This window comes from Melitaea cinxia, chromosome 6, assembly GCF_905220565.1.
Source record: "Melitaea cinxia chromosome 6, ilMelCinx1.1, whole genome shotgun sequence".
Taxonomy (NCBI): domain Eukaryota; kingdom Metazoa; phylum Arthropoda; class Insecta; order Lepidoptera; family Nymphalidae; genus Melitaea; species Melitaea cinxia.
Window position 1 is genome coordinate 6,824,408 of NC_059399.1, and position 25,820 is coordinate 6,850,227.

The 25,820-nt window shown below is 34.1% G+C and overlaps 1 protein-coding gene across 1 annotated transcript in view; it reads right to left on the bottom strand.

Moving 5' to 3' along the window:
• Nucleotides 1–2,534: 2,534 nt before the first annotated feature.
• Nucleotides 2,535–25,820, bottom strand: part of LOC123654281 (elongation of very long chain fatty acids protein AAEL008004-like) — a 33,640-nt gene continuing 10,354 nt past the window's right edge. The window contains exons 3-6 of the mRNA XM_045590193.1: nt 17,239–17,401; nt 8,912–9,048; nt 3,758–3,949; nt 2,535–2,998 (exon numbers count right to left, since the gene is read on the bottom strand). Coding sequence (XP_045446149.1) covers nt 2,879–2,998; nt 3,758–3,949; nt 8,912–9,048; nt 17,239–17,401 — 612 coding nt within the window. The 3' untranslated portion in view covers nt 2,535–2,878. The remainder of the gene's footprint in view (nt 2,999–3,757; nt 3,950–8,911; nt 9,049–17,238; nt 17,402–25,820) is intronic.

Here is a 25,820-nt window from a genome sequence, read left to right on the forward strand (position 1 = left end):
CAGAAAGTACTGCTAAAAATATATAATCAGCCCCTGTGTATGGTATTTGTGGACTACGAGAAAGCCTTCGACTCTCGACTCGACTCTCTGTCGAAAGCTGGGTTGCCCTGGATTCTCTTCAAAGATGTCATATCGACTGGCGATATTTCGAGGTAGTGACATGTATGTATAACGCGGCGTTGATGACCGTCACTATCCGAGACCAGAAAATAAGACCCGTTTTCCTTCGGCGCGGGGTAAGACAGGGAATATCACCGAAACTGTTTACGACTGCGCTGGAAGATGTGTTTAAGACCTTGGATTTGAGGGGGACGGGACGAGGCCTCAACGTCAACGGTGAACACATCTCTCAACTTCGTTTCGCCGACGATATCGTCATCTTTGCGGAGACGTTGGGTGAATTAGGCCAAATGCTGGGCGGCCTAAACGATTCCTCCTGATGTGTCAATTTCGCTATGAACTTGGACAAAACGAGAGTTATGTTTAACAACCAAGTCATAGCGAGACCGGTATCGGCGTCTGGTAACGTTCTCAAATTGTTCAGTATTATGTTTACCTAGGCCATACCAGCCCGCAATAACTTCGAGAAGGAGGCCAATAGGAGGATTCGTTCGGGCTGGGCGGCGTTTAGCAGGCTTTTCGAGTCTTCACTTCGAAGATTCCACAATGCTTGAAGACAAGTTTTCGAGCAATGCGCCCTGCCTGTGTTAACATACGGAGACCAGACGTGGACACTGACGAAGGGACTGGTCCACAAGCCTTAAGAGTCGCTCAACGTGTAATCGAATGGGCTATGCTTGGGTTTCTCATAAAGATAGTATTAGAAATGAGACTATCCGCGAGAGAATGCAAGTAAACGACATAAACCAAAGAATTGGCAAGTTGAAATGGCAGTGGGCTGGTCACCTGTGTCGCAGAGACTAAAATAAAAAGTTAAATATCATCTTATTAAAAATCGTTTAGTAAATAATTTGTCGATAACTAACAAAAAGTATTTTTTTTGTATATACTAGGATAGGTTTGACAGAAGGAGTGAAGTAATGAAAATAAGTGCTATCAATGTTTTGTAAAATACTTTAATAAAATAATAAATACAGGTTGCAAAATAGTGAATTCGCAGCAAATATTTGAGCATCGTATCTCGGGTTACCATCCGATTCCGCCCAAAGCAATCGTTTGCCATTCACACAACACATGAAGCGTTAATACACCAAACCTTGATAAAAATTAACATATTAAGATATACCCCTCTGTGACAAAAAGGACAGAAGACGCACTAATTCCTCCCATAATACCATTTATTACTTTAAAACTGGTCGAGCTGCCAATAACTATCTTAACTTTAATGATAATTTATAAGTCATTAGTATAATTTAGTTTCGGTTATGTAATATTCGACTACGACTATGATCTATCTCTTTTTTTCTTATTTGTTCTATGTCAATTTTTTCTAAAAAGCGCTTTTTTGGCAACTCAACCCGTTTGTAACAATTGTTTGCATATATGGCTATAATACTTGCAATAAATATGTTAGTGACTTCCAGTATAATAAGAATGTATTTTGTTCATAAAAAAATTCAAATTCATGTAGACATTAAATGCTTGAATACAAAATTAAAATAAAATCACAATAAAAAAAGAAAATCTGGATTTGAAGAATTGTATGGTAACATTACTTTCGACTCAATATTCCACCCATATTCACAACAATGAAAGTATTATATTTACATTTAAAAAAAAACGTGATATTGTGGTGTAACACGGTGGAAATAACTCGTTTCATTCATCCATTGTATGTACAGGTTGTTCACACTACAGTGAAAATTACATTTAAAATATTTTGATGAAATTAAGTCTTAACTAATTTATACAAATAAGATAAAATAAACCATCTCCAAAACTGATATAACATTTACAAGTTATTTAACAAATTCATAGTTTACTAAATAGTTTTTACTTCCTTAAAACAATATAAGGCATACGATGAGTTAATTTGTGAAGGTCGAATGGGACGTTGTGCTTTGCGATTCAAAATTTAAAAACGAAAAATGCCTTGTATCGTTTTTCATAGAGTAAACGAAGAAACGTTTTAAACAGGCGTATAAAAGTTAAATGCGAGTTTTGTAGTCGACATCAAACATTTTAATTTATACTAGAAGCTTAACGTCAAAATATAGTCTCAGGAGACGTCGGCAGTGGTCGAGATGGTTCTATACAATTTAAACAGTACTGCGTCTCGCTTTGATTCCAAAAATCTCGATCGTTCATACTGTCTTAACTTTTATTAAAGCTATTCATAGGTTAATCGGGGAGACGGGATACTATCGACGACGCGTTCGCACCCGCAAGTAGAGTCGCGGTTAATCATTAGTGCGTACGATTCGTCCTCGACGGTGGTAAGACCAATTCCTAATACTAAGGTTAGGTTTCATTTAGGGCTGATCGCACTTTAAAGCCTTGCCACGGTTCGTTCTCGGTTTCGGTTTTCAGTTAAATATTATTCCATATAAAGCAATGAGAACATTTATATTATTACAAAAATTTATATTCTGGTCTAATCGCATTTCATTAACGATCAGTCAACGGAGGTTTAAAAGACAAATAGATCAAGTTATCCAGTCGATTACATCAAGATGAACCGGATTACGATCGTCATCGTAGTGATTTACAACGCGTAAAAAAAAAACAACGAAAAAAAGATAAATGTCCAATATGTAGTTAATAATGTGAGAAGCAACATATATAAAATTCCGTCGAATCGAGATCTTTCTTTAATTTAGGAAAAATATTAACGAATAAACCGAGACCGAGCGGTGACCGGCGAAGTTTGACCGGCGTATAACAAGACCCTGACTGACACCGAAGTACTCTAAGTGGACTAGGAGACCGGCCGCCGGCGAACGAACGCGTTTTCGGCGGACGACGCGTACGAGCTGGGGACGGTGGAGTCTTCTTGCTTGTAACCGTTCTTGCTAAGCGAACTCTCGTCGAACACCGTCTGAAAACAAATACGTGTTAATATATTCCATGTATATCTTCACAAGCCGTGCCCCACGAAATTATCCGCGTTAATTTGAGAAAATAACACACTAAATATTATATAGCCTATGGCCTTTCAACACAAAAAGAATTTTTCAATTCGAACCAGCAGTTCCTGAGATTAGGAAGGTCAAAAAAAAAAACCAAACATTTTAGCTTTATAATAATAATAGTATATAGATTGGTCGATTTACATATAAATATTTAGCTTGTAAAAATTATCGTTCAAATTAAAACAACTTTTCCCGCTTATTAATATTATGTCGTCTGTAATGCAGGTTTTTACTTTATTTTTATTGTTTTTTGTACATCATCAACACATTTATTATATTAGCCTGGATGAGCATTATAAATATCAATATTAATTGGTAGTTTGGTTATTAAGCGATTAATATTTATTAAGTTGGCTTTTAATTCAACGGAATAGTTACATATATTTAAATTTTAAAACAAAGAAATTACAAATAATATTGTTTTTTTTTTTTTTAATTATCATTAAATATTAATGAGAGAAACACAAAGCTTGATTGACGTCATGCATTCTTCGATCATTCTAATATTCGAATTACATTTTTTTTTACTTTGTTTTGTTCACTTTCGACTATATAAATAGTTATTTTGCGAAAAAAAAAGTAAGTGGATATAAACGAAATTAATTTTAACATGTTGATAAAAACAAATATACTTTTTTTAAGGAACATAGTACAAATAAACATACCATACAAAGGCCGTTGTTATTGCTCCTAGGTTTTCTATCAGCTTTATTGTAGCGCGCCTTGTAGAAGTCACTGAAGAGAAACAGGAACAAGAAGCCGTGCATCGCGATCCAGTAAACGAACACGCGCGGGTACTGACACGAAGGCCGGAACAAAACTTGTAGCTGGTGACTGAATATCAGTACGAATTGCACCTGTCGAACACATTAGTACAATTATTTATTAAATCTTGAGCTACCTATTTTATTATGAAGGAATATAAAATATTATGTAACGCTGCTTCAAATGGGACTTTGACTTAATGTTTCTGCCAACTCATGTTTTCCCCTTATTCCAACAATAATAGACTTTTGGCTAATAGGACTATTACCAGTTTTGTTAAAGATATTAGAAAACATAGTTCACACACAAATATCTAATTATTTCAAGAAAATCAAACTATACCATTTCAGCAGTCAGGTTTCCATAAAATACATAGCAGTACAACTGCACTTTTGCATATTGTAGATGACCTTTTAACAGCGTCAAATAAAAATAATGCAAGTATATTTGTCTTGCTTGATTACAGTCGCGCCTTTTACTGTCTCAATCATGAAATCTTAATTAATAAATTTAATTTAATAAATTCAAAATGTACGGTTGTGAAGAATCTGTAAGTGTAGGTTTAAAAACTATTTCTTGGGGCAGTCGCAGGTTGTAGAGTGCATGGATAATTGTGTTAAGTTTTTTATGTCGAACCCAATTGCATTAAATATTGTTTTATACGTATAGCTTCCCGTATGCAAGTGATACTCAGATCCTAATGAAATTCAAAAGCAGGTTTAATGTAGACTTGAACAAAAACCTAAATGTCTTAAATGAATATCTGGCATCCATTAGTAAATGGTCCCGTAAACATAACCTTATTTTGAATCCACATAAATGTTCTTTTAGAGTTTTTTGTCCAAAAAGAAGTTCAAGTGGAAAATCTTGGTGTTGATTTTGAAGGGACTTTAAGATTTAGAGAGCACGTTCATAAAAAAAAAATTCCAATAGTTACGCTTCACTTAAAATGCTTTATAAGTTAAGACCATTTTTGAATACTGTTGTTAGAAAGAAACTTGTGAACACACACTCTCTCTTGGATTACTGTGATGATCGTATTTGATCTAAGAAAGCACAATAAATTCTCGCTTTCTTTTTCTTTTATGTTATTTGTATTGTTTTTGGTTGTACAATAAAGTATATTTGTATTGTATTGTATTGTAAACCATCGTACTTAGCACAGAAACTGAGCTGTCTAAGCGCATCTGACACCGATAATTATCGGTCATCGCGAATCGTAAACCTTATTGTGCCTTGGCCGTGTTGCATTTAGAGGTAGTTTTCGCTATACAGCAAATGTTGGATTGACATCTAATCTCCCATTAGATTTGCTGCAACTCGCTCGAAATTTCGAAATCTTACCAAGAAATGGCTCCTTGAGCAGCAAAAATCGGAATCAAATTGGCAAAAAGTGAAGCTATCAATATATTGATACAGGTGACTATAGTATTTCATAAGTTTGGTACAAAACGCTTAATGAGCTGTATTTGTAGTATCTATGACTTTATTATAAACGTATAGTGTGTCTCGCGTGACTCGCTACTTTGTTTAGCATTTTTTCTTAAATCTATGTAAATTAGACTTTAAGAAATCTTTTATTGTTTATGCTTGGTGTATAAACGTTTTTAATATTATAATTTTTTCCCACTAAGTATGAGGTAATTTTCAAATCATAAGTATCACACTCATTTTTATACGAGTATACAATCATAAATATCTTTTAATATTTGGGTACAAAGGTTTCTATGCTTGTTTACATTATCTCTTTAAAATTAATCTTTCTTTGTGATGATAAAAAAAAGTAAAATGCTAAGAAAATAACAGAATAATTTATTTAATTGTATCTTATTTCTACATGATTTAAGTTTTTAAAATTATATTTATTACCTGTAATTTGTCACTATTATTACATTATATATTAATATTATTAATGGATGATTTATGGACGTATCCTTGTGGGTTCCAAAGGTCGAACGATAGTCGCCCTGTATAAAAAGTGACAACCACTCAAATTATATGATGATTTATTATCGACTATTAGGAAAACTATATATATAGGAAATGACATCCAAGTATGAGGCAAAAATTAATCGTTTTAAGTTCTTCGCATTATCGTCAGTCTACGTTTACATTTTCAGTAAACAAACATATGTTATAAGCAAAGCAAACATATTTGTTTATACGTAACGCGATATTTATTGTTTGAAAAATATACATAGTTATTAAGAATTTATTATTTCGCAAACAACTCAAGTTCTTATAAGTAAAAAATCGTTTTTTTTTTCCTAAATAAATACTAACTTACCGTATTCAGATTCACCGGAATTATTTAAGATCTAAATAAATTTAATAAATTAAACGACTGTATGTTATATTTTTACCGGTGTCGTTTTTAATCCGGCCGCATCCGGTCACTATCTTAACTCACTATATCATATTATATATTATCAGTTTTAAGCGAACAATTCTTGCATATATATATATATATATATATATATATATATATATATAATCTGAATCTCGGAAACGGCTCCAACGATTTTCGTGAAATTTAGTATACAGGAATTTCGGGGGAGACAAATAAATCTAGCTAGGATTCATTTTTAGAAGACGTCGTTTTATCGCAGTTTTTAGACAATGAAAAAATGGCTACAATATCGTTAGAATACGAAGGTAAATTTAGCACCTGTTGATATAGTTGTAATAGCTCGGGTGGTTTCCGACCTCGTCCGGTCGAAAAAATTAGTGTTCAAATCCTCAAATTTCCAGACCAATTTTTTTTTTAAATTTCACTCTTTTTTTTATTTAAATAGCCAGTTCTTATTTTTTACTATTATGTCGGTAAAATCGAAAAATATTATTCATATTTTATAAATACGTAATTCATATTTAAATATAATATGATTTCCAAAAAATGTGATTTGTTGGCGCGCCTATCAGTTTTTGAGAAGCAATTACTCTCAATCTAGTAATTTTGTAATTTGTATCAATTTTTAATTTACCGGTATTTTTTATTTTTATTTTATACATTGCCTTTTTTACACATTGTGCGTTACTTCATTATTAAAAAAGACTTCATCCAAACCGGCAACAAAACATTTTAACTCTCTCTTCTACTAATCCTTCACAATTTACTAAAAATACCGAGCTTAGCTCGGTCACCCAGGTACTTTTATCAAACCGGCTGGATCCGGACAGGATTTATCAGACTATAATAAATTAAGTAGCTTTTCTTTTTCATATCAACATATCTATGTAAACCGTTAATGAAGCGTAAAAACAGTGCAGTAGTATATGAAATTATTTTTATGCCAATTTTACACAAATATTAAACAGAGAACAATGAGATTCAATTTCAAAGAAATATACAGTTAGGTGCAAAACCCAAGTCAGTACCTTACATTTAAAAAGTAGATTGTTAAGTACAGAATTCATTCGCATCGCATTAAGCCTGTAATCTCTAATGTCTTTTGTCCATTTTGGAGAAGGATTGGAGCTTAATCCACCACGCTGCTCCACTGCGGGTTGCGGATATGTTACCTACTATGAGTAACGATCGCTATTAGGTATTCATGATAACAACCGGGACCGACGACTTAACGTGTTTTCTCAGGCACGGTAGCATCCAAACCGGAATGAAATATTTGTACAAATAAAAATATTCATTCCGCACGGGAATCGAACCCGCAAACCGTCGGTGTTTTAGGCGGCTACTCGCACCGAAATTTAGCCGATGGCACGACAAAAGAGTAAAAAGGTTATAACGGAGTGGTTAAGGGATATTACATATGAGGATGTTGAAAAATTGTTGGTTAGAATAGCATATAAAATAATAATTAATAAACAAAAAAATGTCATATTATTTTACAAATACGTCAATTCTTACGTTAATTAAACAATTCTGTTAAAATTTTAAAACGATTATGTTTATGTTTTATATTTATTAATAAAAATACTTTTCAGATGTACCCATAATATATTTTCCATATTGTTGATTCCGGGCTCTGTGATGGAAATGGCAGCATTAGGAATTCTTGCTGATTAAGCCTTTATATATATTGTTTAAACAAAAGTTACTAGGAGTATAAATCTATTCGAAGCATGTGAATTAAATTCGATTATGCGTTATCTCAAAATAATAATGAATAATGTAAAAAATAATTTACCGTATAATTATGTATGTAAATAAGTTGATACGAAATTGACGTCAACAAAATATTTAGTTTTTAAATAACAAATCATTACAGAAATTCATTTAAAATAAATATAATCTCAAAATACGCATTGTAATATGTTTACTCTAGAAAAAAAGATAAACATCAACATCTGTTCTTAACAACTTACGTCAGAAATACACTAGAATTACCATATATTATGGTTTATATTGTAATTATGTTTCTATAACGTATAGACAATTCTAAAAATGCGATTTATTCTTAGACTAAGCGCGTGTAAAAGATATTTGTAAATAAAAAGTCGAGAGTTCAATGCCAACAGGTTTTACTAATGTGTGGACAGTTCTAGGGTCGTTTAGTGCGAATTCATTGTTATTTACTATTAATTTAGAAATATGTAGCTTACGAGAGTTTAAATTTAGTAAATAAAGTATATTTAAAAAAAAATCTGTTTTCTTTGACGACTTTAACAGAATTTAGAAGCACTTACGAGAATAACTAATCAATTATAAGTTTACTTTGTATTAGCTTTATATCCCATTGTAAACGTGAAATGATGTAATGTTGTCAATACTCATAGCACGCGATTATATTTGAGTAGTGCCTTTTCGCTATTTAGCTGACATTTATTACGTAGAATACATGTTTTAGACACGTTGTTCAAAACTACGATAGCACGATAAATACATTTCGAATTTTATTCATTTATGTAAGTACTTTGTTAAAAAAGCGGCTTATTTTAATCCTTTAGGCTTAATTAAAGTTATAATTTATTCGTATGAGTTTACCGATGCGTTTAAGAGTCTACTTAATAATAAGTAATTTTAAAGATAATTCAACTGTTCCGAGTTCAAGTCCGTTATAATCACGACAGTAAAAATAATAATTTCGACTTACCATCTGGAAGGCAGTAAGGTATTTCTTCCACCAGATATACTTCTGGTACTTGGGGCCCATCGCTGACACCATGTAGTAGAAATACATGACGATATGTACGAAAGTGTTCAACAGAGCGAAGAATGTGCTGTGACCACCTGTAGGTAGAAATACAGTTTAGAATCAGGGATAATTATAATATTGTTTTTTTTTTTTATTACTTTTTGACTTCGAAACACTATTTAGAGTCATAAAATGCTGTGGAGTTATACATTATTTTTATTTATTTTTAGAATGGCCCGTTTTCGCAGTGAGCAGTGACCCTGTTTTTTGCTTCAAGGGTTGTGGGTTTGAAAAAAAAAAATGTATTTATACCAGCCGGGTATTTCCTTCAATGGAGTCATTAAGTTGCCTTATTTAGGAACTGATAACTATGTGTATGTTAAATATATTAAAATATATAAAATTAAATATATTAAGAAATTAAGTGTGACGATGTACAATATTCTAGATTTAATACAAGAAGACGTTTCATATTAGAAGGAATGATAGATACTGAAGTTTACGTTTTCCAGCACTTGTTTGCTTGTAAACGAAAAACTTAAATTACATCGACCAGTAATACCACGTAGGTAGACGAAAAAATTGTCAGGTCAATGCCCATTATTATAGGTAACTCAAAAAGTGCTAGTCAGAAAGTAGTAGAGAAATTTAAATTAGACCACACAACAAGTATCACCTTACGATTCGAAAAAATCACTGAAATCGGTCCACCTAGTAGTCAAAAGTTCTGAGGTAACATACATAAAAAAATACATTTGAATTGAGAACCTCCTCCTTTTTTTGAAGTAGGACATACTCAACAACAATATTTTTATTAGTACTATTAAGCTACTACAAATATTTAAAGTAACACTGTTGTATTTCTATAAATGTCGAAATTTTATGACGGAATTGCTACATGGGTTCATTTGTGTTCATCAATGTTAATTATAGCTTTAAGATAACTTTGAATTATATTTTCAAATAAAAGTTAATTTTACGTTTTTATTCTAACCTATAAAATTGCCAATATTGTTATGGTTTATATTTTGCCCCACTTTTGATTTAATCATGAAAATACATTTTACCATAATGCTAACCGGTTATATCATAGGGGAGTGGCCATCGTGTGTTTAAATACTTAATTTGTTTAATTTTTTACTGTCCTGGAGTGGAGACCGCACCTTGGCAAACGCAGTATGGGACGTCCCCCGGCCCGTTGGAGCGACAATCTACGTAAGATTGCCGGTGTAGACTGGATGAGGATTGCGGAAACCCGGGATGTCTGGTGCGAACTTGGGGAGGCCTATGTCCAGCAGTGGACTGACTGACTGACTGATATACAAATATTATCAATATTATAGGATCGACCCAACAACTACTAAGCGTATCAGCCAGTTACTGTATGATCACAGCTGCAACGCGTCATCAAAATGGTTGTTTAAAACATTTTAAAATTAGCCTAAGCCCTGGCATTATATTTTAAAGTTCATATAAAAATGTTGTATCATAAAAATGAGTGAGAGAGTGATGAGGAATGAATTGTGGTCAGCATTGTCCGTGAATGGTGTGAGCAGTATCCTCATACGAGCATTGCAATCTGTTTATAGGGATTATTAGTATACTTGCGTCTTCGACCGAGGAGTTGCAGGAGATGGTAACTGCTAGAGCTCAATAGATTATAAAAACCGTGACAAATGTTACCAAAACATAAATACACAATTTTTGTTTCCTGATTTTACAGCGTTAGCTGCTTGTAATGGTATGTATACTTATAACGTGTTTATCGTTAAACCAAGGACGAAAGCGACTAGTCGATATCCCCGGAACATCCTTTTACGACAACGTTTTCACGACTACGTTTACATTTACGGATACTTGTGCATATTTTAAATTGTAATAACCAATAAAGGTATAAAATTTACAACAACAATCAAAACAATAACATATTACAAATAAAAAAATAAAAATAAAACAGTGTACAAAGGTGGTCTTATCGCTAGAGTAGCGATCTCTTCCAGACAACCTTTGGGCATATAGGACACAGCGTAGTGAAAAAGCGGTAGGGAAGTGTATACAGAGAAGTGACAATATTATATACTTTATTGCACTCAAAAAATACATGTAAAAACAACATAGGAATAATATTTATGGCAAAGGTGGACTTATCTCTGAAAGAGATTTCTTCCAGTCAACCCATGGTCATGAGTAAGTGTTTAATATAGCGAGGCAAACAGTGCAAGAAGATTTACTAAGAACAAGAAAAAAAAAAAAAACGTAAAAAAAAAGAAAAGATAATAAATTTTATAAATCTATACATATATAATCAAATATATATATATACATATACGTACACACATACACATACATATACACATACATACATACATACATATAAACATATACACACATATATATATATATATAATATACTACATACTAACAAATACATGTATAGATACATACCAAAATACAAAATTACACACTCACATACATAAACATATACAAACTCACTACAATACATACGTAAATACATACATATTCTATAGATGATTACACATTTGCTAGTGAAAGCAAGTGTTTCTTTAATTTATATTTAAAGGAAACAAGGGAAGGACTAGTTCTGATGTCACTTGGGAGATTGTTCCATAGTACGGAGGCGCGTACCGTAAATGAATTTAACTTAAATTTTGTGTTACATTTCGGTATATCTAACATAGCCTCTCTGCCAGGGCGCCTGGAACGAGTAGGAGAGGGCAGGAGGTGAAATCGGGATTGAAGATACAAGGGAGCATTAGGATCATGAAGGATATTGAAGAGGGTGGACAGGATGTGCATATCACGCCGAAGACGAATGGGGAGCCATTTTAACTGAGCACGAAAGTGAGAGATGCGATCAAATTTTCGCAGGCCAAAAATGAATCTTATGGCAAGATTTTGGAGACGCTCTAACTTTCTAAGTAGCTCCTCAGTCACATCCAGATAGCATACATCAGCATAATCAAGGATAGGTAGTAGAAGGGTTTGTGCAAGCATAATTTTGGTGTGAAATGGAAGAAAATATTGGAGACGCTTGAGAGAGTGGAATGTGAAGTGTATTCTTCTGCTGACTTCGCTGACATGAGCTGCCCAAGATAAATTGCAGTCCATAATGAGCCCTAAATTCCTAACTTTATCACAGTAAGGAATCGGAACCCCAGAGTATGAGATTTTAGGAACCAATCCCCAGTCAAGCCCGCTTCTCAATCGACTACTTCCAATAATAATAGCTTGTGATTTAGCAGGATTGACCAACAACCCAAAAGATTTAGCCCAGACCTGAACTGCAGCTAGGTCGCTATTTAAAGTTTCAACAGCCTCATGCAGCTCAGTCAACTTGAAGTGTCTGTATATTTGTAAGTCATCTGCATACAAATGGAAGGGAGAAGTGATAACACGAGAAACATTATTGATGAATACAGAAAATAGCAAAGGAGATAAGACGCCACCTTGTGGAACACCAGCAGTAAGTTCCATCCAATCTGATGTGGTGCCGTTGAAAGTAACGCACTGCTGACGTCCAGAAAGATAGGAGTGAAACCAGTCAAGGACAGCGGTTGAAATGTTAACCGCGCGCAGGGTACTAAGAAGAATGTCGTAATCAACTGAGTTAAAAGCGCTGCTAAAATCAAGCAAGATCATGGCAGTGAGCTTGGTTTGATCCATTGCACACCGCACATCCTCCGTCACATTCAGCAGCGCTCCAACTGTGCTGTGAGAAGGACGGAAACCGGATTGATAAGGACATAAAAGGTTGTAAGAAGAGAGATGAGTGTAAATTTGACTATGAAGAACGGATTCTAGAACTTTGGACAGTAAGGGAAGAATGGATATAGGCCGAAATTGAGAAGGGATTGTAGGATTAGAGGTTTTAGGTAAGGGTATGACAAGGGCTTTCTTCCATAGTGATGGAAAGACATTGCATGTAAGTGAGAAATTAATTATGTGAGTTATTACAGGTGCAATGTCCTCCAGCACCGGAAGAATCATGTCGAGGCTGAGGTTGTCACTACCAATTGCTTTAGTTGATATAGACCGGACATGCCTCTTAATATCCTCCTGCGAGACTGTTTCAAATGAAAAGCTGGGTAGGTCTGGTGAGACATGAGTAGATAAAAATGAATTTACTGTACATATATGTAATTAAATCCTCTTTATTTGAATATTGTATATAAAGAGTAGTTGTATCGAAATGTGACGAGATATGTACATATTATAATTACCTAAAACAAATTTACGTAATTTTAGATTGACAGATTTAAAAGAGAATGAAAGTGGGTTGAGAATGAATGAGTTTCTCGTCAAATGTTTTCTTGTGTCTTCGGCCGAGGAGTTGCAGGAGATGGTAACTGTAATGAGTGGAGCTTTTGTAAGAAAAGCAATGAAGATGAATGTAAAGAAGACGAAAGTGATGGTGTTTCGAAGAGATGAGGCAGTGACAGACTGCAATATCGTGATTGGAGATGAACAAATTGAACAGGTGAATGAGTTTGTGTATCTGGGTTCAAAGTTTGCAAGAGATTAAAAGTGTGAGAGTGATATTGAAAGAAGAGTGAATGCAGGAAACAGGGTGAATGGGCCTTTGCACTCCTTTATGAGCAGTCGGAGGGTGTCTAACAAGGCTCGCTTGGCTGTGCATGAGGGGGTGTTGGTTCTGATACTCATGTACGGAAGTTGGGTATGGCAGAAGAAACATGAAAGCAAAATAAATGCAGTTGAGATGAGAGCGTTAAGAAGTATGATAGGAGTTAGAGTGATAGGATACTAAATAGTGAGATAAGGAAACGTTGTGGTCTGAAAGAAGATGTAATGACAAAAATCGAGAAAGGTATGCTCAGATGATTTGGCCATGTCGAGAGAATGAGTGAAGAACGATTGACGAAAAAAGTGTATAAGGTGAGTGTGAATGGAAGGGTTGGAAGGGGTAGACCTAGGCGGACGTTCCGAGACCAAATAAGGGACGGCCAGATCAAAAGTACCCTAAACCGAAGAGCATGTATAAAGGGAATAATGAAAGTGGACGAAGCGAAAGAAGTATGTAATGATCGTAGCAAGTGGAAAGAAGTGGTCTCTGCCTACCCCTACAGGAAAGAGGCGTGATTATTAATACAAAATGGGTGTTCGACTGCTAATTGCGTTCCTTCGAATTGGGGTACTCAAACTGTTATAGATCACGTTTTACGTGAAAAAAAAAATTGTAGCCTGAACAACACGTATTTCGTATCTGTTGAGCGAATTAAGTGTAATAGATTCATTATAGACAGAAAGATTGACATAAATATACATCTGAAACCTCAAATAATACCTATAAATGTTTGCAAGATAAATTACGCAAGAGAAGGGAAAAGTATCTTTTTTTTATGGGTTATTGGATTTTTTTTGTAGGTTATTGAAGGTTATGAGTATTGAGAATTAAAAAAAATTTTGATAGGTTATTTTACTTAATTTATCTTGGTGCGTTATATCCTGTCTATTGTAGTGAATGGTTCTGTCTGCAAGTATTGTGCGATCGAGATAAAGTTTATGTATCTCGTTTTCTAAAACTGTTTATGGTTTATATTTGTAATAAGGTGTGTTTGTGTTTTCTATAAGTTTGTGTTTGAGTGCTAACTTTTGGTGAATGGTGTTGACTACTTGGTTATGTCGATGCGTATACTCTTTATTATTATTATTGTATTTTATTCAATATATTTCCTTATCATTACATTTTTAAATATATTAATAAAAAGACAAATAAAAATATTTAAAAATATAAAAATAGTAGTCCTCCGGTTGCGGCCCAGGCCACCGGTAGTTAAGATTCCAGGCTAAGGAAACTCCTCACAATGCGGACCGTTTCAAGCAACACTGCCTTTTGAATCCGACCCTTGATCCAACAGTCAAGCGAGTTTCTCAAGGTGTTGGTCTAAACTCTTCCCTAATAGACCATTATTATTATTACACCTACATAACCCCCTGTTTCAAGGAACGCAGTTAGGAGTCGAACACTAATATCCCTATTGTTCTAGATATAGATGTAGTTACTAAAATAGGTTAATATTAATAGTAACTGATAACAATTGTGACCCCTATAATTTTTATGATATCGATTCAATATGAGTTGAAATAATCTGAGGACAGTAGGGGTATTTCAGGTTAAAACTAACAAATCTGTAAATAAGCATTATATGACGATAAAGTCGTGTGGTTTCAAAAGTTTAAAAACAGATTTTCAATATTGACGTAGAAGGCAAATATCGCAGTGGAAGGAAAAAAAATATTATGACGCAGAATTGTAGAATTTACTATTGGATTTTTCGTCTCAAACATTGCACTTACATTAGAAGCCACTTAGCAAACAGCATCATTTAAAATCTTTAGGAATTATTCGTAAATAAGGTAATTGGGTTCTATACGTAAAGCCGAGAGACGTTGCCAGGCACAACACTAGACTAGTTAGGTACAAAAAACGGTTTTGTACATCGAATCATCACAGGTGATGAAAAGTCGATAGAAGAAACTCATTGGTACTAATGCGGCCTGTGTGGACAGCAAAGCCGAATATTCACGGAAAATAAACTCATGCTATGTATTTGGTGGGATCAGCTGGTTGTGATGTATTACGAGTTGCTGAATCCAAATGAAGCAATCACTGGAACTCACTACCGAACACAATTGATGAGATTGAGCTGAGCTCTGAAGGAAAAACGCCCTTAATACTACACCAAACACGACAAAAATTGTTCTCCTATATGATAATGCTCGCCCACATATGGAGGTTCCGGTGAAAAAGTGGGAAGTGTTTTCCCACCTGTATTCACCAGACATTGCACCGCCCGACTACCATCTGTTCCGGCCAATGGCCTAGGCTCTGTCGGAGCAGCGGATCACACCATATAAAGATATCAAAAGACAATGCTCAAAAAAAAACCCAGGCCCGGCGCAAAAGAAAAGTAACTCAAATTAAAGGTAATAATAAGTAATGAAATACTGCATAGGAGGCATCATCGAAATCAATGGCTATATGTATGAAATTGCAATTTGAATTTTTACAGGGTAACATGAGCAGCTGGGACTTATAGTTTAATTAAAGTGCTATCGGAAAAAACAAACAAGTAACCATCGGTCGTCGGTCGAAAGCGCGACTTCTCTGTCTCATTCACACGTTGTCGGAGCCAGTTATAGGCTTCTCACTTCGTGCACGAGTGCTGCGTCGCCCGCGCAGTCTATCGACAGTATTCGTTGCGATCTGTGCGTTCTTTCCTGTTATTTTAAACCGGTTGTACTAAAAACGACTACCTAATTGCTGTCGGCGACAAAACAAATAGGTATGATTAATCGCTGTCGGCAACGAGTCACGTCGATGCGTGTCTCAACGAGTCAAGACATGTAAAGAACGATTGGCCGCTTTCATAAGATGTCGCATACAATCGAGGCACGTAAGAAGCAAGATCTATTACACCTACATTCTTTATAAAAGGAAAAATGGCAGGAATGGCATATCAGGATATTACTGCTCCTGTATTCATGGGAGGAGAACATTGGGCTGTTGCGCCCACGTCATGAGCGTTTTATATTACTTAGGGTGGGCTAGACATGAGGAGCAGTTCGCGCATCCCGCATCATTTTTGGATCATATCGTGTTAGACATAGAGAATCGATGACTTTTAAGCGTAATTATTAAAACGACAAGTACATTCATATCGTGTTTTTAGTTCTATCATCCTATTATCTTGTAAAAGTAGTTGGGATAGTAGAGAAGTTGCCATAAAAATGTCATTATATACACTCTTAAACCACAACTGTATCTGTTTACTGTTCCTTTTACTAATACATTATGTTACCTCTAAAATCTCGAGTAGCAAGCAATGTGGCGCAGATGTTAAAATTCGAATAGCAATTTCACACATATAGCCACTGATTTCGATGATGCCCCCTATGTAATATTTAATTACTTCTTTTTACCTATATTTTGAGTTACATTTCTTTTGCGCCGGGCCTGGGTTTTATTCTCATACTTCATGAGCATTGTCCTTTGTTTGGATTAATTCGTAGATAGCCTCAAAAGATACGGAGTTCTTCAGGCGTATAATCCAAATGCTGCCAGAAGGATGGGAAAACTTAAAGTTAAACTACCATTGTGGCACAATAGATATTAATTTTTGACAAAAAAACGGCGGGAACTTATTTGTACTCCAAATGTACTACATGTGGTAAAGATATCCATTGATTTTTTACTTTACATAGTTAGTTGAGATAGTTAAGCAAGTAAATGAGCAATAACATACCAGGCGCAAACTTGAGACCGAACCACACAGACATGGGCATGATCCCGTGGTGGATCACGTGCAGCGTCGACACGTGCTCGTTCTTCTTGCGCAGCACAAAGAACAGTGTGTCGAAGAATTCCGTGAACTTGCTGAAGTAGTACCACCAGCAAGTGTTCGCCATCTACACGTTCAAGATTAACATTAATCCTTTTTCATATATTGTCTGTCACCTTCACTCCCCATCGCAACCCAGTTAACCGCGGGATTAACTCTAGAGAGAGGGCTTAAGGTATTGTCAAGCAGGGATTAAGATTTTTACTCCAGAGCACTCTTAAGACTGGAGAAATTTTAAACCTTATTTTTGTCTGGTAGTAATGTGTAAACCTTTATTTCTTGATTATTTTTTTTTATACAATTACAATGGTTAAATTTTAGACCTATATAATTATTATTCGTTTTTATAAATTTAATTTTTACAATATTTTTATTTTTTCATGCAATTACAATGGTTAAATTTTAGAGCTATATAATTATTACTAGTATTTTATAAAAATTAATTTTTCAATATTTGTATAGGTATATACTAGCTGTGCCCGCGGCTTCGCCCGCGTTGAAATCAGTTTGTTACAAAGTTTTCCCGGCAAACTTCCAGTGAAACTCTCATCAAAATCGGCTTTGCCGTTCCGTAAACCTTCCTCTTGAAGCCCTCTCTCCATTTGTGAAACCGCATGAAAATCCGTTAAGTAGATTTTGAGGGAATCGGTCACATACGCTTTTGGGAACTTTACTACGTCCGCGTGGTTATGAAGATATGCATTACTATTAAGATGCTTAACGCAAATTATTTTTTTATTTCAGTCACTTGAAATGCTTATCACTCTGAGCAACTTTTTCAAAGGCACAATTTAGTATAATTTAATAGTTATTTTTATAAAACCTCTCTATACACCACATTTTTAGTTTTATTTTCAGGCTGCAGTATGAATAACCTATCAGGCGAACTTGTTGCTACTGTATATGTTTCATACAAACTATCAACCCCAATTAAACCCCCTTAGCGATGGAATATCGCAAAATCCGGAATCTCCGAATATCCAAATTCATAGCGGACGTCTACTAACTATAATCTACCTCCCTGCCAAATTTCATCTTTGTCCATCTTGGATGGATGGACCATCCAGCGGTTTTTGAGTTCTCATGATGTCAATTAGTGACCTTTCTCTTTTATATATATAGATTACGATGTATTATTTGGACACTTCCTCGCCATCTATAGAGCATACATTTTAAATTTCAAGTCTCTTACCTTAATAACATATGACTTTCATATAAACTTCCAAACCCCGTTTTATCCCCTTATGGATCGAGTTTCGTAAAATCCGTTCTCAGCGGATGTTTACGCCCTATAAGAAACCTATCTGCAAAATTTCGTTTGTTGCTGTTATAGTTTCAGAGATTTCGTGATGAGTGAGTCAACCTACCATACCCCATTTTAACCCCAAAAGGGAGTTGATTTCTAAAGATACATTATTTGAACACCTCACTATCTAAAGAGCATACGTTTTAAATTTCAAGTCTCTTCCTCCAAAAACATAGGACTTTCATACAAACTTCCAACCCCCGTTTTATCCCCTTAGGGGTAGAGTTTCATAAAATTCGTTCTTAGCAAATGTATACGCCCTATAAAAAATGTACCTGCCAAATTTCAAGTTTGTAGGTATTATAGTTTCGGAGATTTCGTGATGAGTGAATCAACCTACTATCCCCCGTTTTAACGCCAAAACGGAGTTGATTTCTAAATATACATTATTTGGACACCTTCTCACCATCTATAGAGCATACATTTTAAATTTCAAGTCTCTTACTTCAAAAACATAGGACTTTGATACAAACTTCCAAACCCCGTTTTACCCCCTTAGGGGTCGAGTTTTGTAAACCAGTTCTTAGCGAATGTCTACGCCCTATAAGAAGCCTATCTGCCAAATTTCAAGTTTGTAGGTGTTATAGTTTCGGAGATTTCGTGATGAGTGAGTAAACCTACTATCCCCCGTTTTAACCCCAAAAGGGAGTTGATTTCTAAAGATTCATTATTTGAACACCTTCTCATCATCTATAAGGTATACATTTTAAATTTCAAGTCTCTTACTTCAAAAACATGGAACTTTCATACAAACTTCCAACCCCCTTTTTACCCCCTTAAGGGTCGAATTTTGTAAAATTCGTTCTTAGCGGATGTCTACGCCCTATAAGGAGCCTTTCTGCCAAATTTCAAGTTTGTAACTGTTATAGTTTCGGAGATTTCGTGATCATTGAGCCGACCTACTATCCCCCGTTTTAACCCAAAAAGGGGTTGATTTCTAAAGATACATTATTTGGACACCTTTTCACCATCTATCTATAGAGCTTACATTTTAAATTTCAAGTCTCTTACGTCAAAAACATGGGACTCTCATACAAACTTCCAACCCCCATTTTACCCCTTTAGGGGTTGAGTTTCGTAAAATCCGTTCTTAGCGGATGTCTACGTCCTATAAGGAGCCTACTTGCCAAATTTCAAGTTTGTAGGTGTTATAGTTTCGGAGATTTCGTGATGAATGACCTTTCGCGTTTATATATATTATAGATTATAGATTATAGATTATAATTATATTGTTGTGTTTTCTAATTACACTATTCATTTTATAAATATATTTCTATATTATTATTTAGGATTTATTATTTTCATGTTTTTAAAATGAGAACCCCTCTGCGGGTAAAGGCCTCCTCCAACTTTGTCCATTGTTTTATATTTTTCGCCTTTGATTGCCACTCGTCTCCTGCTATATCTTTGATGTCGTCTTCTTACATTGTATGTGCCGATGTGGAGATCGATTTTATTTTTCTCATTCTTTAAAGTGTCATTCTGATATGTTGGAAGGTTGTAGTCAAGAGAAGAACACATTTCTTTCTTTTAATAAAACACTTTTTTCGGATTTTATCGCGGTTTATTGTTAACTTTTGATTCCCGACGTTTCGGATACTTTTCAGCAACCATGGACACGGGGGGACATTTCTTTCTTCTCCCCCGCGGTGACCAGCCGAGTTGGGTTTTTGAATGGTGGAGAGGCATCCTTTAATTGCTATGAGCTAAATGTATGAGTGTGCTGTGTGGCTACGGCACTAAAGAATTTAGCCACCCCCTCTCTTCCCGTGGGTGTCGTAAGAGGCGACTAAGGGATAACAAGGTTCCACAACCACCTTGGAACTTAAGAAGCCGACCGATGGCGGGATAACCATCCAACTGCTGGCTTTGAAATACACAGGCCGAAGACGGGCAGCAGCGTCTTCGGTGCGACAAAGCCAGTACTGCGGTCACCAACCCGCCTGCCCAGCGTGGTGACTATGGGCAAAACACATGAGTTCACGTTATTTTTGGCGTAAACTTGTGGAGGCCTATGTCCAGCAGTGGACTGTATAGGCTGTAATGAAATGTATGAGTTACAGTTTTGGTAGAATGTTCGGAATCTTTTTTTTTTGTCTTATAAAGTCTGTGATTTTATTATTTTTGAGAGCTTGGCTTTCGAGGGTTGTTCCGCCTTGCTTTGGGGAAATTTCTAGATTACGTTTCTTTGTTTGTTGCTGGTTAGTAGACACTTTTTTTTATTTAGGATCGTTTAATAGTACTATTTTGTCGTATTTAATTATTGCTTTGTTGCCTTCTGTTTTACATTTTAATAGTTCTGGTTGCAGTTGTTTTCTCTTCTCTAAAACTTTCCGTGGGTCCTCTTAATATGTAACATTATTTTTAATATTTTTCTTGTTTTGTAGTAATGCAATTTTTTCCCCATAGTTGTGAAGGTGACTGTAACTGGCCTAGCAACTTCCCTTTTCTTTCCTATTCGTTTTACTGATTCAATTTCGTTCCGCTCACAAGATATATTAATTCCGTTAATAAATGTTAAAATTTTATTTTCTAGCTCTCGATATGATTTTTCTCCTTGCTCGATTCCAAAAAATACCAAGTTTTTCTTCCTGATATATCTCTCCATGCGATCCAAAATATTTTCTTGTTTTTGTATTTGTTCGTATAATTTGCTATAGCAGAATTATAATTCTGTTCCATTTTTTCAAAATTTTCGCTTACGTTTTTGTTCATAGTGTTTATACTGCTTGTAATATTTGCTTCCATTTCTTTCCTTTATCTTTTTTGTTCTGCTATATCGATTTGTATTGATTTTAACATTTTCATTAAGTCCTCCATGTTGCTTGCTATCTGCCAGTAGATGTCGCTGATTTTCTAACTGCTTTAAACTTATTCGTGGTTCTTATCTTGATTGTATGTGCTTTCGTTGCTCAATACTGGATGGCGCTGACTTGACGTTTTATTGTTAGTTAAGTTGTGGTATGACTACCTACTATTAAATTTAGTTTTTGTAAAAATTTGGTTTTCCTTACTATTTCGTGTTGCCTCAGACTTTTTACTTGATTTTTTTTTTTCGTTCTCATTGTATTCTTTTTGGTAAAATTCTTTTTTCTTTCCGATATTTCGCACTATTTAATTGTCACTTTTTTTTGTTGTCCGACCGAGTATTTCTTGTTTTTCACTAATTTATATTTAGTTACGTTGTTTTGCAGCACTATTCGTCCTAATTATTATATTTTTAGATCTTATCAGCACTTTTTACTATTTTTATTTTTCACTATTGTTGCGGAACTCGCAAAAACAGCTATTAACAGCACAAAGCGCCCCCCACCATTTTCATAGTTTTTGTACTAGGGATTAAAGGTATCTTTAATATTAGAAAATAACAAAAAAAATACCTACGTGTATATATATATATATATATATATATATATATATATTACTATATAATACACTATATACGGTTTTGTTAAGGTTGGTGGTACAAATAAATATCACCAGTTTTCTGATACAGTATTTAATAATAATAAATTCTTTATTGGACCAAATATTTTACAATTTCGTAACCCGCCAAACTGCGTGAAAGTTTATCATTTATTTATTATGTACTATCACGTTCATATAAAAAAATATGCATTAGGAGTCTCATATATATATTAAGAGAAAGCGAAAAAAATTCAATATTATTTTTAAAACATCACAATATACATAACTACGTTTAAAGTCCAACTATTATTTGTTAATGGAAAAAAACCTTAACAAAACCTGTAACGTATCGTCAAATTATTCCACAGTTAAGAGCAAAAAATTATAATTCGTGCATCAAAAAATTGAAAACAACTTTTTATGACAGACATGAAATTAAGGTAGTTGGTCGATCTTAAATTATTATACGCCAAAAAAAAAGCTTAAAGAAAAATAACAATCACATCAATAGTGTGTACACACTTCAAACTTTCATTTAAAAAATAGGTAAAAAACTTTTTAAGTTAAACGGTTTTATGTTAAACATACATTGCAATGTTTAAGATAAATGTACTAAAAACCAAAAAATAATAAAATAGATACAGTCGTGGGAATTATAAACATATGCATAGACTAGACTAAAATAAAACCGTGGGGCACGTCAATTGTCTACAAATTATCGACTTAATGTGCGATAGAAGAATCGTTAGAAGTTAGAAGTGCACTGTAATCTTCTTGTCAAGCCCTTTTATTTGATACCCATATTGGTGGGATTGATGAAAAATTGTTATCAGACATTTGGTAGCGGCGGCCAGCTTAGATTTCAATTTTGCATAGTAAATTGTATTCTACTTGTTGAGACCTTTCATTTGATACCCATGTTGATGGGATTGATAAAACCTAAGTTATCCGCCATTTTGTAGAGGCCGCCATCTTGGATTTTAATTTTATATAGTACATTGATTATACTGGTTGAGCACTTTCATTTGATACCCATATTGATGGGATCGATAAAACCTACGTTATCCGCCATTTTGTAGCGGCCGCCATCTTGGATTTCAATTTTTTATAGTATATTGTATTTTGTTTGTTGAGCCCTTTCATCTGATACCCATATTGATAGGATTAATAAAACATAAATTATCCGCCATTTTGTAGCGGCGGCCATCTTGAATTTATAATGATAATGAATAAACATAATTGTATTGTCACCAAAATCCAAAGTGTATACAAAATTTCAGATTAATCGGTTGACAGGAAGAGGGTGAAATTTGAATTACTAAATTTGACCCAAGAATAAAAAATAAAACAAACGGGGTGAGCTAAATAAAACCGTTTAAAAATACTTATCTTTTATTCACACTGAAGAAATTGAGTACTAATATGAGTTTAAAAATTTATTACAAAACATATTTAATCTATTAAAGTAACCAAACTTCTGTTTAGTTACCTTAACTATTTCGAAAACAAAAACAACTACGTTAAGTGTGCACACTTTGAGTTGAACACACGTGGAGGATTATAATAGCACTATAGAAGCAGAGTAGAACTATGTACTTCTGCGTGGTTTTATTACGTCAATCAATCTGATCATCATAATGAATTCTAGAACCCGGCCATAAATAATGCACATCGACCTTTGGAAAGAAACAATCGGCTGATTTCAACTTCGTAGAGCGTTATAGTCTAAGATCCCAATCCCCAGACATTCTTTATTTTCTGATTGACAAAATATATACAATATAGTACAAATAATCTAATATATAAAATTCTCGTGTCGCGGTGTTTTTAGTTAAACTTCTCCAAAACGGCTTGGTCGATTCTCATGAAATTTTGTGTGCATATTGGGTAGGTCTGAGAATCGAACACCTATTTTTTATCCCCCTCAATGTTAAGGGTAGTCCACCCCTAAATTTTTATTTTTATTTTAAGATAAATAATTTATTTCTTATTTTTTTATGATACAACATTAAAAAATAGATACAACCCTAAATTTTCAACCCTCTACGATCAACCCCTATATTTTATTTGTTAATTATAAACTTTAATTTTTTTGGCAAGATTTTTATTTTTATTTTGTCATGACTTGGAATAAAAAAAATATATTACCCCTATTTTTCCATCGCAATTTTTATTTTTTATTATTTTTAATAATTTCCTTTAATTATGATTTTTTTTCAATTTGATCTCCTGCCTTCGCCTTGCTAGATGTCTTCTATTGTCACCTCTCATCCAGCAAACAGATGTTTAGATAGATATCGAGAATTGTTATTTAAGATATATTTTTTACTTTAATAAAGATTAGTTTATTAAACTAAATAAAGCATACTTTCATTGTCTACAACGCTTTCGATTACAAGTAAGTCCTCGCATACTTATAGTAGATAGTTTATTGGCAAAACAACGTTTGTCGGGTCAGCTAGTAGTTGATAAAATATTCTGTACGCATTTTAAAATATCTAATTACTGTTTGGAAATAAATACTGCCGACAAAAGGTGTCTGGCAGTATGAATTTTATATTTTTTACAATAATCTATTAATGTAATGAGCAATATAAATTATAAATAAATTAAAATAAATAAATTATAAGCTAGTACAAACAAATGTCACAAACGTACTTCAGTTAATATAAATACGTTTATTGTATATATTTTGTCCTTCAAACATAAGAAAGGTCTGGAGTGTCTGGGACACACTATTAGATCTGTCAAACGTAATACTGACAGTCTGATAAGTCACATAGTAGGTAATTTGCGACAGAGACAACGCTCTACGAAGTTGAAATTAGCCGATTATCTCTTTCCAAAGGTCGATGTGCATTATTTATAGCAGGTTACTGTAAACAAATTGAGAATATACCTCTACAACATGCATGACGTATATTTCACTATTAAAGTCATAAGGCTCGGGCTCATTTAAATAAATTAATCTGATATATAAAAATCTCGTGTCAGTGTTTGTGGTTGTACTCTTCTGAAACGGCTTAACCGATTATTACGATTTTTTACCGATTTGAAACAAAGAAGGAGGTTCTCAATTCAACTGCTATTTTTTATGAGTGATTTTGATGATTTTTTTTTTATCGAAAGCAATGGTAGCATCGGTTATAACAATATGTTTATTTTATTGTGCTGCATAATAATAATAATACGTTCATTTCAGACAAGGTTTATACAGTAAAAAACAGGACAAAAAATATCACACTTAGAAACAAATAAAAACACAAATAAATATAATAAAACAATAAAACATAAGAAATCGAAATCAAAATACATACATATTATACAGATTAAATTAAATATATCAAACAATTAAATTAAATAAATATTCAAAATACGTTCAAAATTATTAAAAGTATTATTATACATATTAGGGTCATTTCGCCTGTTCGCGTCCACTTAGTGCAGTTGGCAAGTTTGAAGAAGAAAATAAAAATGTTCCAGCACTAGTTCGTCAGTTTTGTTCGAAAGAATTAGGCGATTTACCCAGTTTGCGTCCATAAAATCCAATTTGCGTCCACCCGCTGGACCACTTCGCGTCAGCACCACAAACATCAGCCTTGATTAATAATAATTTTGGAAACAAAATACGAGATGGACACATATCACCATTCGCATTAAATATTAATAATACGTACTGTGTGGCTACGGTACTAAAGAATATAGCCACCCCGTCTCTTCCGGTAGGTGTCGTAAGAGGCGAATAAGGGATAACACAGTTCCACAGCTACCA